Source organism: Drosophila rhopaloa, unplaced genomic scaffold (genome assembly GCF_018152115.1).
Source record: "Drosophila rhopaloa isolate 14029-0021.01 unplaced genomic scaffold, ASM1815211v1 contig_197, whole genome shotgun sequence".
Classification (NCBI taxonomy): Eukaryota; Metazoa; Arthropoda; class Insecta; order Diptera; family Drosophilidae; genus Drosophila; species Drosophila rhopaloa.
The window spans coordinates 190,737-207,400 of NW_025335080.1; the positions used below are offsets into that span (position 1 = coordinate 190,737).

At 41.2% G+C, this 16,664-nt stretch overlaps 1 protein-coding gene across 1 annotated transcript; it reads left to right on the forward strand.

Annotated features, from left to right (window-relative positions):
* Nucleotides 1–612: 612 nt before the first annotated feature.
* LOC123037679 lies at nucleotides 613–1,909 on the forward strand. Its single transcript, XM_044459366.1, has 3 exons — nucleotides 613–662; nucleotides 761–1,018; nucleotides 1,078–1,909. The coding sequence occupies exons 1-3, from the start codon at nucleotides 613–615 to the stop codon at nucleotides 1,907–1,909; spliced, it is 1,140 nt and encodes a 379-aa protein (XP_044315301.1).
* Nucleotides 1,910–16,664: the final 14,755 nt, after the last annotated feature.

Here is a 16,664-nt window from a genome sequence, read left to right on the forward strand (position 1 = left end):
ACTTCTTAAGACCAGCTTTGTTCAACTTTTTGGCTATAATATCGAGTCACCAACCGTATTGCACTTTCAAACAATAGTCAAATTCTATGACCCGCTCGGTTTAATAACACCGAATGTCACAAAGGCCAAGATCTTCTTCTTATCAATCGTCCAAAACTTGAAATTTTCACGATTCGTAATGCAACCTCAGGCTTTCATCCAGTTGCATGGATTCTGCGATGCTAGCATAGCGGCCAATGGAGCGTGTTTATACTTGCGGTCGGAGGCCAATGGAGAAGCAAAGGTCCATTTGCTCTGCGCCAAGTCGAGAGTGGCCCCTTTAAAGGCTTTGACAATTCCAAGATTGGAGTTGTCGGCAGCGCTTTTATTTCATTGCTGGTCAGACTCGTCTATCGTACTGGCGTGGATTCGGCAGCCTCCGAGGGATTTCAACGTATTTGTATCCAACAGAGTCGCGAAAATTCAGGAGATGACAAAAGGCATGACTTGGCATCATGTTCCAACAAGCTTAAATCCGGCGGATGTCGTGTCGCGAGGCTGCACCCCGAGAGAATTGCTGGACCACTTCCTGTGGGCTAACGGGCCTCCATTCCTGCAGCAAAGCTCGTCAAAATGCAGTTAAGGATCTTCCAGAACGTCGTTCCGCAGCGTAAATTGGAACTGTTTGCACTGACATTTCGATCAACTGCAAATTTCTTAACTCTTTTCATAAGTTGCAGAGTGTATTTTCGTACATTTATCGGTTCATTTCGAATTGCAGAGCAAAATCTTCACCTTCAAGGAACCGTTTTACCGTTAAGGAGCTCAATTTGGGGACCGTACTTCTTCTGAGGAGCATCCAACAGGTTCACTTAGCCAAGGAGTATGGATGTCTTAGCCAGGACAGGCCGTGTCAACAGAAGAGCAAGCTTATTTCGCTGAGACCAATAATCGGCTCCGATGGTTTACTTCGCGTTGGTGGAAGAATTCAGAATGCAAGCCTGGACTACGATATTCAGCATCCGATATTGTTACCCAAGTATCATCCAGTTACCAAGGCAATCATCGCATATTTTTATAGAAAATACTTGCACGCAGGATCGCAAGCATTACTTGGCACATTAAGGCAAAGGTATTGGCCAATTGGAGGACGAAAGTTCGTGGCTACCGTCATCAACAAATGCGTCAGATGTTTTCGGATGAAGCCTGTCACTTGGCAGCACGTTATGGGCAGCCTGACCCAGCATTTTATACCACGGGAGTGGATTATTGTGGACCATTTTATCATAAGGCAGAGGCCCGCAACAAGGCGCCTCACAAGTGCTACATCGCCGTCTTTGTCTGCTTCTCTACGAAGGCCACGCATTTGGAAGTCGTCCAGGATCTCACAACGGATTGTTTCATCGCAGCGTTGAGAAGATTCACCAGCCTGAGAGGCACTCCGCGCACTATTTGGAGTGACAATGCGACGAGTTTTTTTGGCGCCAAGAGCGAGCTAACCGAGCTGAAGAATCTATTTCTGAGCGAACCCCACACGGCTGCGATAGCTTCCTCCTACTTAGCTGATGGGATTGATTGGAAATTCATACCTCCGCGTGCCCAACATTTCGGTGGTTTATGGGAGGCTGCTGTTAAATCGGCCAAATTTCACTTTTATAGAGTCGTCGGTGCTTCCATCTTGGGCCTCGATGAATTGAGAACTCTCGCTTATAAGATTTCTGCCATCCTTAACTCCCGTCCACTCTGTCCAATTTCAGAAAACGCTGAAGGTCTTGAGTTGCTAACGCCGGCCCATTTCCTGAAAGGCTCCAGCTACACAAGGTTTCCTCAGCCTGATATCACGCATCTCCGAGAAGGCCGCCTCGGCGTCGTCAGGGTAGCTATGGTCCGTACAGCTAGGGGTCTAGTCAAGAAAGCCGTCGCCAATTAGCCGTTCTGCCCATCGATTCCCATTTAGTTGGAGCCCTACTTCCTCCAACGGGGGGAGTATGTTCGGAGCAGCCCGCCAGCGCCTAGTCTAGTGCGCATAGGTGTATGGCTGAACCTGTTGCGCTCTTGCGCTCTCCTCTTTATATTTGCCTTATCTCGCTAAGCTGTCGAGCTACCTATTCAGCGACTACATTTGTAAAAACCGAATTAAAATATGTAGCCAGGCTTTCGGCTGCAGCAGTGCAGATTCGACTGGCAGAATAAACACGACACGTACATAAACTGATAAAACTAAAAAGCGTTATTATTACATAACATGTTGTCTCCCCCAAACAACAATTTTAAATAAGTTGTTTCCGCTTGCCGAAACTCACAAATAAAAACGACTTTTAAATTAAAGTAAATTTAGTTTTTAATTTTTTTTTCTACAACACTATTTAAAAATTAAATGGATTATAAAAGAATATAAAATATTGGTGAAATGAATTTGGATAATATATATATATATATATATATATATATATTCTTAATATTAGTTTACAATCAAAAATATAAATCTTTGTGTGGCAATATAAACGTTAGAAATTATGATGTGTAGATTATTATATATATGTATATATAAATTGAAGTTGGATATATTTTAATATCTTCTACAACACAACGTTTTTTCAACTTGACCTTTATCACACTTGCACTCACTGGGGAGTGAACCCTATGAAAGGACTAGATAGTTTCGTCTCCACGTCACCTCAGACTCATCAGCTATCTAGGGGGATAGAAGAAGAGCGTCAGAAACTTCTCAATTTTACGATCAGAGAAGCTTTTTTGCAATTGTGGAGTTCCGTCGTTAAAGCTTCTATTAGTTTGTGAAAGTTTTCAGTGTTTTGTCTGTTGGAAAAAAAAAAAAAAAAAATAAAATAAAAAAATAAAAAAATAAAAAAAACGATCAGAATTGCTTTTTTCCATTTTGAGTACCAAACTTCATTCGTTTTTACATAGATGGAGTTCTGCCGTTAAAGCTTCTATAGTGTTTTTTTTTTGTTTTATATTTATTGTTAAAAACGCCACACAAGGATGGACCTTGTTGCCAAATGTCTTGCAAGACAGTTTTTATATGTGAGCAGACGTTCCCGGTATCGACTTTTTGCTCATATTAATTTTAATCTTCTGCTGAGCATAAAAAAATATCAGTCCACAATCAATTTCTTCGCTATTAGCTTATAAACAAGTCGTAGTGCTGTTTTTAGTGTTGCTTTTGCATGCACTTTAACTAATTTACGTTCCCGCTCTCTCGCTCTCTTTGCTTTGAAAGTTCTAAGCGTGCAGTTTCTGCGCTCTTGCGGTACTTATAACTGCTCGCTTATAAATTTCAATTCGTTTTCTTGGTACAGTGGTACGAATAGATAAAATGAATAATAATAATTTAGTCGGCTTCTGCAAAAAATGCTGCCTCGTAATCAGGGCTGACCAGTCTAATATGACTTGCTGGCTGTGTGAAAATATGGTGCACACCAAATGCGCCGGTTTTACTGGCCGGACAAGTGATGACCTTTTAAAGGGGCCCAATTTGCAGTTTTGTTGTGATGCTTGTGTCGAGGTTGAGAACGAGATGAAATCGTTCATGCGCCACACTAAAGGTGGTTTGATGGGGCTGATTAGCTGTTTCGGAGTTGCTAGAGATAGTTTTCGCCGAGCTGATGATCTCCTCTCTGCGCTGGATTCGCAATTTAATAGTCGTAAGCTATTAGAAGAGTCCCCTAAGCGCAAAAAGGCCGCTGGTGGTAAGCAGCAGAAGGGGAACACGCCGCAACCGAAAACAAAAGAACAACAGAGCATTCCGGCGGATCAGCAGCTGATTTCAGCAAACCCTCAAATGTTGCTAAGATCAGCAGCTAAAAACAGATTCGGTATCCGAACAATCCGTTACAGAATGCATGCAACCAGGGACTTCTAAGAATTCCGATTTGTCCGTAGTGGATTTACAATTAGAGGATCCACCTATCTCTCACAATGTAGCATCACCACTACTGAGTCCGGACAACTCGCTCAAGTTGGTTTTGCAGAAACAATGTCTGCTCCACCAAAATCCCTTTCAGTGGTTACACTAAAGAAACAAATTTTCGTTTCTCGGCTTTTCCCTGAGCAAACATCTTTTGATGTATTGTCTTATATACAAGCCAAAACTAAAGCCGATTGTAATAGTGTAAAGGTGGAAAAGTTTAAGTTTTTTTATGCTAGAGACATTTCATCTTTCAAGATAACTGTCCCTAAGCGGCAGAGAGTCAAGATTTGATATTACAGGAAAAAGTCTATTATAGTCAGAACATAATACTCTGAAAGGCTCATGCAAGGCATAGTTAGATCTACAATGATTTAAAATTAGGGGAAAATAATTTCTAGTTAATCTACTTGGCACAGAAAAGTTTAGCCGACTTACCAAGTCGGGGCAGTCAATATCACCATGTATAAGGTTATAAATAAAGATAGTACCAAGCATCGTTCTACGGTTGGCTAGGGATGGTAAATTAATCAAAAGAAGTCTACTAGAATAAGAAGGTAAGATAAGATTTGCATCCCAGTTTGAGCGCCGTAAAGCAAAAAGAAGAAAGTTTTTTTGTACAGATTCAATCCGACCAATATGTATTCCGTATTGTGGACTCCAGACGGGAGACCCATACTACAGAATCGGACGGACTAGCGAAATAAATAAGGTTTTAGTCAAATAAGGATCATCGAATTCTTTTGACCACCTTTTAATAAATCCAAGCACTCCTCTGGCTTTATTAACCATGGACGAAATGTGATTAGAAAATTTTTGTTTAGGGTCCAAGAGAACGCCAAGATCGTTTACAACAGTTATTCTATCCAAAGAGCTGCCACTTAACGTGTAAGTCGCGTATATCGGATTGGCCCGATAAAAAGTCATCAGCTTGCACTTGGAGCCGTTTAAATTTAGTAAATTATCTCGACACCAGTTTTGAAAATTATCTAGATCGGATTGCAAGTCTAAATGGCAGGAAATGTCCTTATACTGCAGGCACAACTTAACATCATCTGCGTACATAAGTACGCGAGAATGACTTATAATGGAGGGAAGATCGTTAATAAATAATGTAAAAAGTAACGGACCCAGATGGCTCCTTGTGGGACACCGGAGGTAACACGGAGAATTTCAGAAATTGAATTTTTAAAAAGGACCCTTTGTGACCTGCCATTTAGATAACTTGAAATCCATTTAAGCAGATCAACTGGAAAACCTAAAAGGTCAAGTTTATGAATAAGAAGTAAGTCATTTACAGAGTCAAATGCTTTACTAAAGTCAGTGTAAATGACATCTGTTTGAAAACTACCATTGAAGCCTTTTATCACAAATGTAGTGAGCTCTAGAAGGTTTGTAATTGTGGATCTATCGTTTAATAAATCCGTGTTGACACGGAGAAATAATTGATCTCCAAAAGTGCTGCAAATGAGGAGTAATAATTTTTTCAAAAAGCTTAGGAATAGCTGACAACTTAGAAATACCTCTGTAGTTAATGGCTTCTAACTTGTTACCTTTTTTGAAAAGAGGAATAACAAATGATTCCTTCCAAATATTTGGAAATTGGGACGTTTCTAGAGATAAGGTAAACAACTTGTGAAGAGGTTTGCACAGGGCCTTAGCGCAATACCTAAGCACGCACCCAGGAATACCATCGGGCCCTGGCGAATAAACAGGCTTAATACGAAGAAGATCCAAAAGAAGAGAGCTTTCTGTTAAAGTGGGACAGAATATGAGGTTTGACTTGGGCATGGTGTAAGAATAAGGCAGAGATGAATAATCTAAAGTAGAGTAAGTCGTTTGAAAAAATTGGGCAAATATATCGGCTATTGCCTGATCTGTGGTTCCCGTCATGTTTTCGAACGACAGCGAGGAAGGAAAAGAATTAGATTTACGCTTGGTGTTAACAAAATTATAAAACTGTTTCGGGTCCTGAGAGAACTGGACCTTACAACGGTTTAAGTAACTATTATAACACTGAGCATTAAGCACGGTAAATCTTGACCGAGCACTTAGATATCTAGTAAAAACAGATTGAGAACCGGTATTTTTATATTTCCTAAAAAGTCTGGACTTTACATTTCTTAAGTGTGTCAACTCTTTGCTAAACCAAGGTGATTTATTGGAAGTTGACGGATAGTACCACGGAACACAGGAATTAAAAAATGAGTTTATTGCAGTGTAAAAAACATTAACTGCATCGGACATATTATTGCATAAGTAAAGATCAGACCAATTAAAGCCAGAAATAAAATTATTAAGCCTCAGAAAGTCTGCCTTGCGAAAACAATGTATTCGTTTGGATTTTTCTGATTTTTCTTCTATAACTCTACCCGTATCAAATGAAAGTTCGATTGTTGGGTGATATGGATCTTCAGGTTGCGTGAGTGGTGCTACTCTGGACAGAAACACACCTTCAGGATTCGATACAAAACACAAATCAAGTAGGCGACCTAATGAATTTCGAACATGGTTTACTTGAGATAGAGATATGTCAAGCAGGCCATCAATAAAATCATGTTGTGCTATAGGTAGTTAGACATTCGATCCATCCTCAGTGGACCAAGTAACTCCGGGTATATTAAAATCACCTAGAACTATCAACTGATCCCTATCGGAAAGCTTATTTGCAACGGACTTAATAACGGATAGGTGATTTAAATAATCAGGAAGTTCAGACAACGGCGGAATATATGAGCAAGTTATGTATATAAAGTTACCAGGAAGCGATAACTTTACACAAATAAATTCAATGGTATTGAATTCATCAAAATATAACTCCTCAGACGGGAAGTTTGAATCAACTCCAATTAAGACTTCACCTCCCCGCCTAGAGGGACGGTCATACCTATATATTGTGTACTTACCTGGAAAAACTTCGGAGCTAAAGATCTCCGGCTTTAACCAGGTTTCTGTGAACACAATAATATGAGATGCAAAGGAAAGGCTATCAGAATACAATTTAGTGAGTTTGCTACGCAAACCTCTTGCATTCTGATAGGAAAGAAGGAGGTTAGAAGTTAGTTTTTTGAAATTGGTACACTGGTTTGGCCTCGACTAGGAAGTTTTACTCCCAAGGGCCCCTTCTTCTTTATCTTAGCCTCGAACTCTTTTACAACCATATTATCCGGCCAAAAGTCGCCCGAGCATATGGCTTCAAAAAGCTCGTTAGGACCAGTTATCTTGAAAGATGAGATGTCTCTAGCATAAGAAAACTTAAACTTTTCCACCTTTACACTATTACAATCGGCTTTAATTTTGTCTTCTATATAAGACAATACATCAGAAGATGTTTGATCAGGGGAAAGCCGAGAAACGAAAATTAGTTTCTTTAGTGGAACCACTGTAAGGGATTTTGGTGGGGACCCTGAAGTCAGCCACAAGAGAGAGAATAGGTTGCTTGGGGACCCTGAAGTCAGCCACAAGAGAGAGAATAGGTTTCTTGGGGACCCTGAAGTCAGCCACAAGAGAGAGAATAGGTTGCTTGGGGACCCTGAAGTCAGCCACAAGAGAGAGAATAGGTTGCTTGGGGACCCTGAAGACAGCCAAAAGAGAGAGAATAGGTTGCTTGGGGACCCTGAAGTCAGCCACAAGAGAGAGAATAGGTTGCTTGGGGACCCTGTCAGCCACAAGAGAGAAAATAGGTTGCTTGGGGACCCTGAAGTCAGCCACAAGAGAGAGAGAGAGCGCGGCCGGTAAACCGAGCGTAAGGAGGCGTGATACTGAAATCAAACGTCTCCTAGTGAAACCTTCGGATCGGCAAGCCGAGCCGGGCTTCAGGAGAGTAGTGGGAGAGAGAAGTACTACGGGAACTAACTACAATTTATAAGCGGACTCAGATCGAATGATCCAGTCCACCAAAAAGAGACTTTGCTGCTCACCACCTACTGGGGAGTTACCTCTGGTCCCAAAGTCGGTCTGCTGCTCAGTGACGTTTTATGGCGCGTGGTCCGCTTTATATAGGGCTCGCCGAGATCTAGTGTGCCCGCTGCCTGTGTGAGATTTGCCGTTATAAGTGTGGCCACCTCTCTCGGTCTAGTGTGCCCCTACCCACGCGATCGTTGGCGCGCGCGCGTTCTTAGTTCGAATTTGAATTAAACGCTCTTTCGTTTAACTTTTTTAGTCTTTTTATTTACATATTGTTTTGTGCGCGCACAGCGTCACACCGCCATTGGTATCGGCTCCACCAACTTGGCACTAGTCTGCGCTGCCGCTATTTCGCCTGCTTTTCGCGGGATTTCCGCACTGTCTCCGTGAACTTGTTCATGTTTTGGTGTTCGTTCTGTATTGTATTTGTTCCTACGTACGGCTTAGTGTCTCCAATGTATACCCTCTTTGTTTTCTGTGTGTTCGGATCTTTTACTGCCACTTTCATCAGCATCTTCCTTGCTTATCTCTGCTTTAATACCTTGTATTTCTCTTCGATCCAGGTCTCCGTGTACTGTATCGTTTTCAACTTGTCCTGTGCTGCTCTGGTAAGGCGTCTGTATGAAGGGCGTCATGATCTGCAAACTTGGTTGTAAAACATGTCCTTTTTTAATTTTCTTGTATTCTTCTATAAAGACATTTTTATACCCGTTAGTCGTAGAGTAAAAGGGTATATTGTATTCGTGCAAAAGTATGTAACAGGTAGAAGGAAGCGTTTCCGACCCTATAAAGTATATATATTCTTGTTCAGGATCACTAGCCGAGTCGATCTAGCCATGTCCGTCTGTCCGTCTGTCTGTCTGTCCGTCTGTCTGTCCGTATAAACGCTGAGATCTCGGAAACTATAAAAGCTAGAAGATTGGCATTTTGCATGTAGATTTTAGGAGTTTCTACGCGGCGCAAGTTCGTTTCAAAATGGTGCCACGCCACGCTGTGGCCACAGTTTTGAAGCTATTATGAAAATCTTAATTGACATGTATTTGTTTCGTCAATACCTATCGATTGGCCTAATAAAAGTTTGCCACGCCCACTCTAACGCCCGAAAACTCATTAAACGCTTAAGCCTGGCTAGCGCCTGCATTTCAGCCTTTCATGGCCCGTGGTACCGATGTCTTGGGGTAGATGGCGCAATACAATAGAGCCATCTAACGGATGACTTTGGAACAGCTGGCCAAGGTGCTCAATTCTCGATAAGGATTTCTATTAAAGGAAATTGCGATGGTTTTCATTTGTCAATACCGAACTAGATCCCAAGAACTATGCAAATCAAATCAAGTTAGCCAAATTGGAGGTCTGGCTCAAACAATGGCGTATGTGTGTATGCTGGTGCAGGACAAAAGCTGCCTGTGCTAAAGCAGCGCTGGTGCTGATGCTCGTGCTGTAAAGCTGCCAGCTCTAAGAGATCGCCTAATTGAAATTGATAATTTGAACTTTTTGTCCTTTTTCCTGTGGTCACTCTAATTCACATTATGTTAATACAAAATCTGTTTAGCTGAGTAACGGGTATCTAATAGTCGAGGCACTCGACTATAGCGTTCTCTCTTGTTTTGGATGATTTCCATCAGTTTAAAAAATGATAGTTGTAACTCTCTAGCAGTCAGACTTACTGATCTTTCTCGTGATTTAGCTAGGTTTAGAAATCTGTAAACGTATCCAAGAATTCTAGTGAGTTTGGGAAACGATGAGATACGAGTAATGAATTCAAACGGAGTTGATAGCTCGACGGCTGTACTACACTTGGGCAGCTCTTTTTTAACTCTGAGTTTTTTAATTCGGAAGGTATAGACAAAATGCGAGTCTTTTCTGGCCATGATGACTCATTTTCATACAGAAATTTCGGACCTTCGAACCAGATGGACTCAGTCAATTCAATTAGCATTTTTGATAGGTGATACCATTGATTTGGTTGTAAAAATGTCCTTTTTTGTACTTTTACAAAGAATTTTTGATTTCCATCAGTTTAAAATAAGATGGTTGTAACTTTCTAGCAGTAAAATTTTTTATTTTTCTCGGTAGAGGTTAGAAATGTAACGATCCAGAATTCTAATGAGTGGGTTATCACCTACATCGTAGCCACGGGACGCAATGTCTGCTGGATTAAACTGCGAAGGGACATGTCGCCAGGATATATTTTCTGATAGCTCTTGAATTGTGGCTACCCTGTTTGAAACAAAAACTGCAAGTGACGAAGGCTGCGACTTTATCCAATGTAAGGTTATTTCTGAGTCTGTCCAGAAATAAAGACTCTCGATTTCACATTTGTCAAGAACTTGTTTGACGTAGCACCAAAATCGTGCCAAAAGTGTGGCGGCGCATAATTCAAGCATTGGTATGGTTTTCGTTTTTAGTGGAGCCACTCTCGATTTCGCTGCTAGCAATCGACAATGAACCTGACCGTTTTCGATTGCTCGAATGTATATGCAACATCCATAAGCTTGGCTGGATGCATCTGCGAAACCGTGAACTTGAACGGCTGAGCACCCACTGGCAAACGTGTACCTAGGAATGGTGACTGCGTGAAGATTAAGTAGATTCTTCTTTAACCTTTCCCAACTCGTATGTAACGACATCGGAATGGATTCATCCCATTCCAGTTGAAGTTGCCAAAGGCTTTGAAGAAGAATTTTAGATGTAAGGCCAATGGGGCATAGCAATCCCAAGGGAGCAAAAAGCCGCGCGCTTACTGAAAGAATTGTACGTTTTGTGGGAGTCAATTTTGTAAAGCTCTCATCTAAATGAAATCAAAACGTGTCTGTGTGTGGCATCCACCGCACACCCAAGGCTTTGGTCGAATCGGTATCATTGAAATTTAGGGATTTTTCAGTGTTGTTTCCTTTTTCTAGTTGTGGATGGTTTGAAAACCGTTTAGACAGCTGGAAACCGCCACTATTGAGAATTTCTGACACTTGATTACACAACACGTTCAAGGTGTCAATATCATCGGCTCCAGTAAGCATGTCATCCACATAAAAGTCGTTGCAAATTACGTAGGAACCAATTTCATGCTTATCCCTATTACGCACTCCAAGTTCTTGTAAGCTACGGATGGCCAAAAATGGAGCTGAAGACGTTCCGTAGGTGACTGTATTAAGACGAAATATTTGTAGCTCATCAGATGGATTCTCGCGCCATACTATCAGTTCATAGTTACGATCTTCTTCTGCGAGACTTACTTGCCTATACATTTTCGATATATCTGCTGTTAAAGCGAATCGATTTAAACGAAATTTAACAAGTGATAACAACAGTTCCCTCTGAATAGTGGGCCCCACCATTAAAATGTCCTTTAATGACTGCGCTGAAGTTGTCTTTGCAGACGCATCAAACACGACTCGAAGTTTGGTTGAGGTACTATCAGGCCTCAGAACGCATTGATGTGGTATGAAGTAGTGCGGTCCTGGTGGAATCTTATTGCATGTTGGAGACATATGACCCAGCTCCAAATATTCTTTCATAAAAGCGATGTACATTTCTCGAAGTGAGCTGTCTTTTAGGCTTCTACGCTCTAACGATAAAAATCTACGTTTAGCGACATCGAACGAGGATCCAAGCACGAGCGGATCAGATTTAAAAGGTAAACGGACTAAAAAACGACCACAATTAGAATTGGCTACGTTTTTCACGAAGTGATCCTCGCAGGCAATTTGTTCTGGTGAAAATTTAGCAAGTGCTTTATTTTCTGGGACGGTATCTAACTCCCAAAGCCTTTCAACAAGTCCTCCTAAAACCATGTCTTCCTTCGACAAGGCGATACAAGAAGTAGCTTCTTTTTGTTGTTGCTTACACCGTCCAGAAACAACCCATCAAACTTGGATTTGGTGTACGGATCTACCTTTGAAAGAACTATATGTATAATCACCGCATTGACAATATCTTTTTCGTCCCCTAGGGAAATAAGCGAATCGAAAATTGCACTAACTGTATCAATTATTAACCTCAAGGCAGACGCATTAAGGTTTTGTTATTGAAGGGATTTCAAACAGCTGCGCTAGAGTTTCAAAGGAAATTAAACACTTGTTGTCATAGACTGTCTTAAAACTCGCTAATGCCTTTTTATAATTTGCATCTGAGACTTGAAGAGCTTTTATTGTTCCCAATGCCTCGTCAGAAAGGCAGGCTAACAAATGGTTAAATTTTTCGATGTTAGATAACGAATTATCAGAGTCAACCAATTGCTCAAAAATTCCAATAAATGGTTTATACTCTGAATGTTTGCCGCTAAATTTTGGTAACTTCATTTTTGGCAGATTTGAATGTGAACTGCCCATGACTAAAGCCTGCTGTTTATGATTTTCACCTGTACTAGCAGCTGACATATATAATGCCTTGGTAATTACGCAATTTTCTTCTAATGCCGACCTATTCCAGTTATCTGGATCTATTATATCAATTTCCGACTGCAATGCCATGACTTTTGCAATATATGAATTTAAAATTTCCAGTCGACATTGAATTTGAAGCGGATTAAACGAAATTGTATTCTCCTCGAAAGCTTTTCTCATTCTTGTAATATCTTCACCAACCCTATCTACCTGCGGAAATAATTTCGTTAATTGCACCAAGGAGCAGCTATCTTCCATCTCCCCTTCTGTCTCCGATGCGCTATCATTCTTTTTGATTTTTGTAGGTGCCATTTTAATTAAAAATTATTTAATTTATTTACAATATAACCAATAGTTTTCTTTTATTTTTTTGTGTATTTATGTAGTTATTTCTGGGTGGCTCGAATAAATTTGTTTAAGTGTAGAGCATTTGGCGTAACAAAAGAAATGAGAGACGAGAACGTAATTAAGAGCGTGCACCAACACCCGAAAGAGAAAACACAAGCAGTTGCAGTTCGTTGCACTGGCGCTTAGCGGTCTGCAAAAAATTCGAAGTTAAAACAGCTAAAACAAAATCGAAACGAAAAGGCAGACACAGCGAGAACTAACTGTTACTTTCCACCGGCACTGAAGCTGTTACGCTTGTTATTTTCTTTCGCGAGGGCGGCACCAAAACTATGTGGTTGTTCACTTTAATTTATTTATTGATTTTTTGTTTTATTAATTTTGTATTGGTTATCTCACAATTTTGTAGCGGTTTTTATTTGTGGTTATTGGGAATATATAGGCACAAAAATTGTTTTGCTTCCAATTATTATTATTATTTTGACCAATGCCAAGGCAATAGTTGCAACTATTATTTTGCAGCGATAAACTATTGATTTGACACTGTTACCTGGTCATCAGATGAGTCCACTTCCCTCGAGTTGGTGTTGCGGTCCATAGATGTTGGCTCCAGTTCCACTTCCACTTCCGAAAAATGCCAATTGTTGGCGCCGAAAATTGCAAATACAAAATGCCAAAAAATGCCAAGTCTTGGCCCCGAAATTCGCAAGCAGCGATCTTTGAAATGATTTTAAATCCGAACAAAACTTTTCGGTAGTCCCTGTTCGGGCGCCATGTAGAAAATCGAAACGAAAATAATTAATTATTAATAATTGAGAATGCCGAAAAGTGAAAAGACTTGGCTTGGCTGCTGCAAAATTTGGGGGAAGGAGAAAACACAAGACTGGCCGATTCGATCTTCAAAATTCCACTACTTTATTGTGCCCAGCAGAGCAGTTTTGTGAGAGCCTTTGTAGGCCCGCTGAATTTGATTTTAGCTTTGGCGCTGAGCATAACGCAGTTGGGCTCTCTTAAGCTGTTACTTATGTCTATCTTAACATAAACTTCATCATTTGCGTTCTGCGCTTCAACACCATTGTTATTTCTGCTCGGGTTCCACACCATTTGCCTTGTTATTTCAAATCTGCTTCAGCTTGCTGCGCTTCTCGACGCTCCTGTGTCCACGATTCCTTTCGCTGTCTTGTTTCCGACCCTTATCCGGGCTACTATTTGGAACCCGTCGCAACACAGCTGTTCCCCTGCTGCTGGGTCTTTTATTGCCGCCTGAGCTGCCAGCTTCATCTGCTCAGGCCTCCTGCGTTTCCCGGCCCTGCCCTGCAGCACTCCTTGGTTCTCGTACCGTTTCTTCCACAGATCCAGCAAAACAGCCTCGGCGAATTGCTGCCGCATATCCGGTTCTTCCGCAGCGCATGCATATCTCCGGTCTTAGTTGCAGCTGTGCAGGTTGGCTTGTCTGTGTCAGGTCCTCTGCCTCTATTTCTTCTACTTCCTCCGCTAGTTTGAGGAATTTTGTCAACGAGCTGAATCCTGTCCTCCTAGCGTATAGCTTTATCTTACTCGGTCCAGTTTTGCTTCTTCTGAGAGTTTTGTGAATTGCATCAGTTTTCTTAGTCCCATTGCGTATTCTCTTACGGGCTCCGTTTCTCTCTGTTTCATCTGTGCAATTTGAGTCTCCAACTGTTCCTCATACCTCGGCGGCAAAAAGTATTCCAGCAGTTCCGTTCTAAGATGAGTCTACGTTACGATCCTGTTCGGCGTGGTGTTCCCCCATTCGCTCGCGACCCCTTCCAGGATGAATGGCATCGTCTGTATTCCATTTAGCTTAGGAACTCCAGTGGGGTTGTTGTTCCTTGGTACCGGATGCCCCAACCGCGTATCCGGTCTATGACTTCTTTTTCCATTTTCCTCTCCATTTTTATTTCTCACTTTTCGTCCATTTCGTCACTTAGACTTGCGCCTTTGGTGGCCATTATACCAGCTGTTGTCTCCTTGTCTGACTGTTTCTGTATGATCCGTTTTTGTGGCGAACGCTGCCAACAAACGTCTTAAATCTTCGCTTCTTTCTGCCGTTCCAAACCCGAACTCTTCCGTGTATTTCGTTAGTTCACTCTTTGGTGCCAGATATACCCAGCTCGACATTACTCCGCCGGAGTCGGTCGGGCGCCACTGTGGCGGTTTGTCATTGTAGGTTGGCTCAGGGATGGCCAGGGTTCGTCACAGAAATTTGTTTGTGTACGGAGTGGTTGCTGAAAGAGAATTCCGACCCAGCCCAGAGTAGAAGTCGTGGAGAATTGATTATAACTAGGTTTATTTCAATAAGATTATTGACATTTGATTGATTCTGACCAACGAATTCTCCTGACTGGCGGTGTGCCTCCCTTGCTGCTTTTGCTTCCTTCGTCCAATCCGACTGTTGGGTGACAGGAGTCGTCCCGCTGCTCAAGAGGCACAGAACGGGATTACGGCTGCTAGTAGAGTAGAACCCGGTGCTGGTTGCCACATAGAGAGCCTGAAATAATAGTACGTTGCTTGGGGATTTGCTTTTTATTTAAATATATATATGATATTGTGACAGCGTCACAACTTTTCCGTTATTAAGTCTGTTGCAAATAAGCTTTCCGATAGGGATCAGTTGGTAGTTCTAGGTGATTTTAATATACCTGGAGTTACTTGGTCCACTGAGGATGGATCGAATGTCTTACTACCTATAGCACAGCATTATTTTATTGACTGCCTGCTTGACATATCTTTATCTGAAGTAAACCATGTTCGAAATTCTTTAGGTCGCCTACTTGATTTATGTTTTGAATCAAATCCTGAAGGTGTGTTTCTGTCCAGAGTAGCACCACTCACGCAACCTGAAGATCCATATCACCCTACAATCGAACTTTCATTTGATACGGATCGCCTTGGTATAGCAAAGAGTTGACACTTTTAAGAAATGTAACTTTTTAGGAAGTATAAAAGTACCGGTTCTCAATCTGTTTTTACTAGATGTTTAAGTGCTCGGTCAAGATTTACCGTGCTTAATGCTCAGTGTTATAATAGTTACTTAAACCGTTGTAAGGTCCAGTTCTCTCAGGACCCGAAACAGTTTTACAATTTCGTTAACACCAAGCGTAAATCTAATTCTTTTCCTTCCTCACTGTCGTTCGAAGACATGACAGCAACCACAGATCAGGCAATAGCCGATTTATTTCCCCAATTTTTTTCAAACGACTTTCTCTACTTTAGATTATTCATCACAGCCTTATTTTTACACCATGTCCAAGTCAAACCTCATATTCTGTCCCACTTTAACAGAAAGCTCTCTTCTTTTGGATTTTCTTCGTATTAAGCCTATTTATACGCCAGGGCCCGATGGTATTCCTGGGTGCGTGCTTAGGTATTGCGCTAAGGCCCTGTGCAAACCTCTTCACAAGTTGTTTACCTTATCTCTAGAAGCCTCCCAATTCCCAAATATTTGGAAGGAATCATTTGTTATTCCTCTTTTCAAAAAAGGTAACAAGTTAGGTGCCAGTAACTACAGAGGTATTTCTAAGTTGTCAGCTATTCCTTAGCTTGTTGAAAAAATTATTACTCCTCATTTGCAGCCCCTTTGCAGATCAATCATTTCTCCGTGTCAACATGGATTTATTAAACGTAGATCCACAATCACAAACCTTCTAGAGCTCACTTCATTTGTGATAAAAGGCTTCAATAGTAGTTTTCAAACAGACGTCATTTACACTGACTTTAGTAAAGCATTTGACTCTGTAAATCACTTACTTCTTATTCAAAAACTTGACCTGTTAGGTTTTCCAGTTGATCTGCTTAAATGGATTTCAAGTTATCTGAATGGCAGGTCACAAAGGGTCCTTTTTAAAAATTCAATTTTCGAAATTCTCCGCGTTACCTCCGGTGTCCCACAAGGGAGCCATCTGGGTCCGTTACTTTTTACATTATTTATTAACGATCTTCCCTCAGTTATAAGTCATTCTCGCGTACTTATGTACGCAAATGATGTTAAGTTGTGCCTGCAGTAAAGGACATTTCCTGCCATTAAGACTTGCAATCCGATCTAGATAATTTACTAAATTTAAACGCATCCAAGTGCAAGCTGATGACTTTTTATCGAGTCAATC

Excerpts from the sequence above, each read along its gene's own strand:
- LOC123037679 (XM_044459366.1), top strand. The coding sequence starts at position 613 with ATGCAGTTAAGGATCTTCCAGAACGTCGTTCCGCAGCGTAAATTGGAA. Across the intron at positions 663-760 it reads CCGCAGCGTAAATTGGAACT|AGCAAAATCTTCACCTTCAA; the intron begins GTTTGCACTGAC and ends TTCGAATTGCAG. Across the intron at positions 1,019-1,077 it reads CATCCGATATTGTTACCCAA|GATCGCAAGCATTACTTGGC; the intron begins GTATCATCCAGT and ends ACTTGCACGCAG.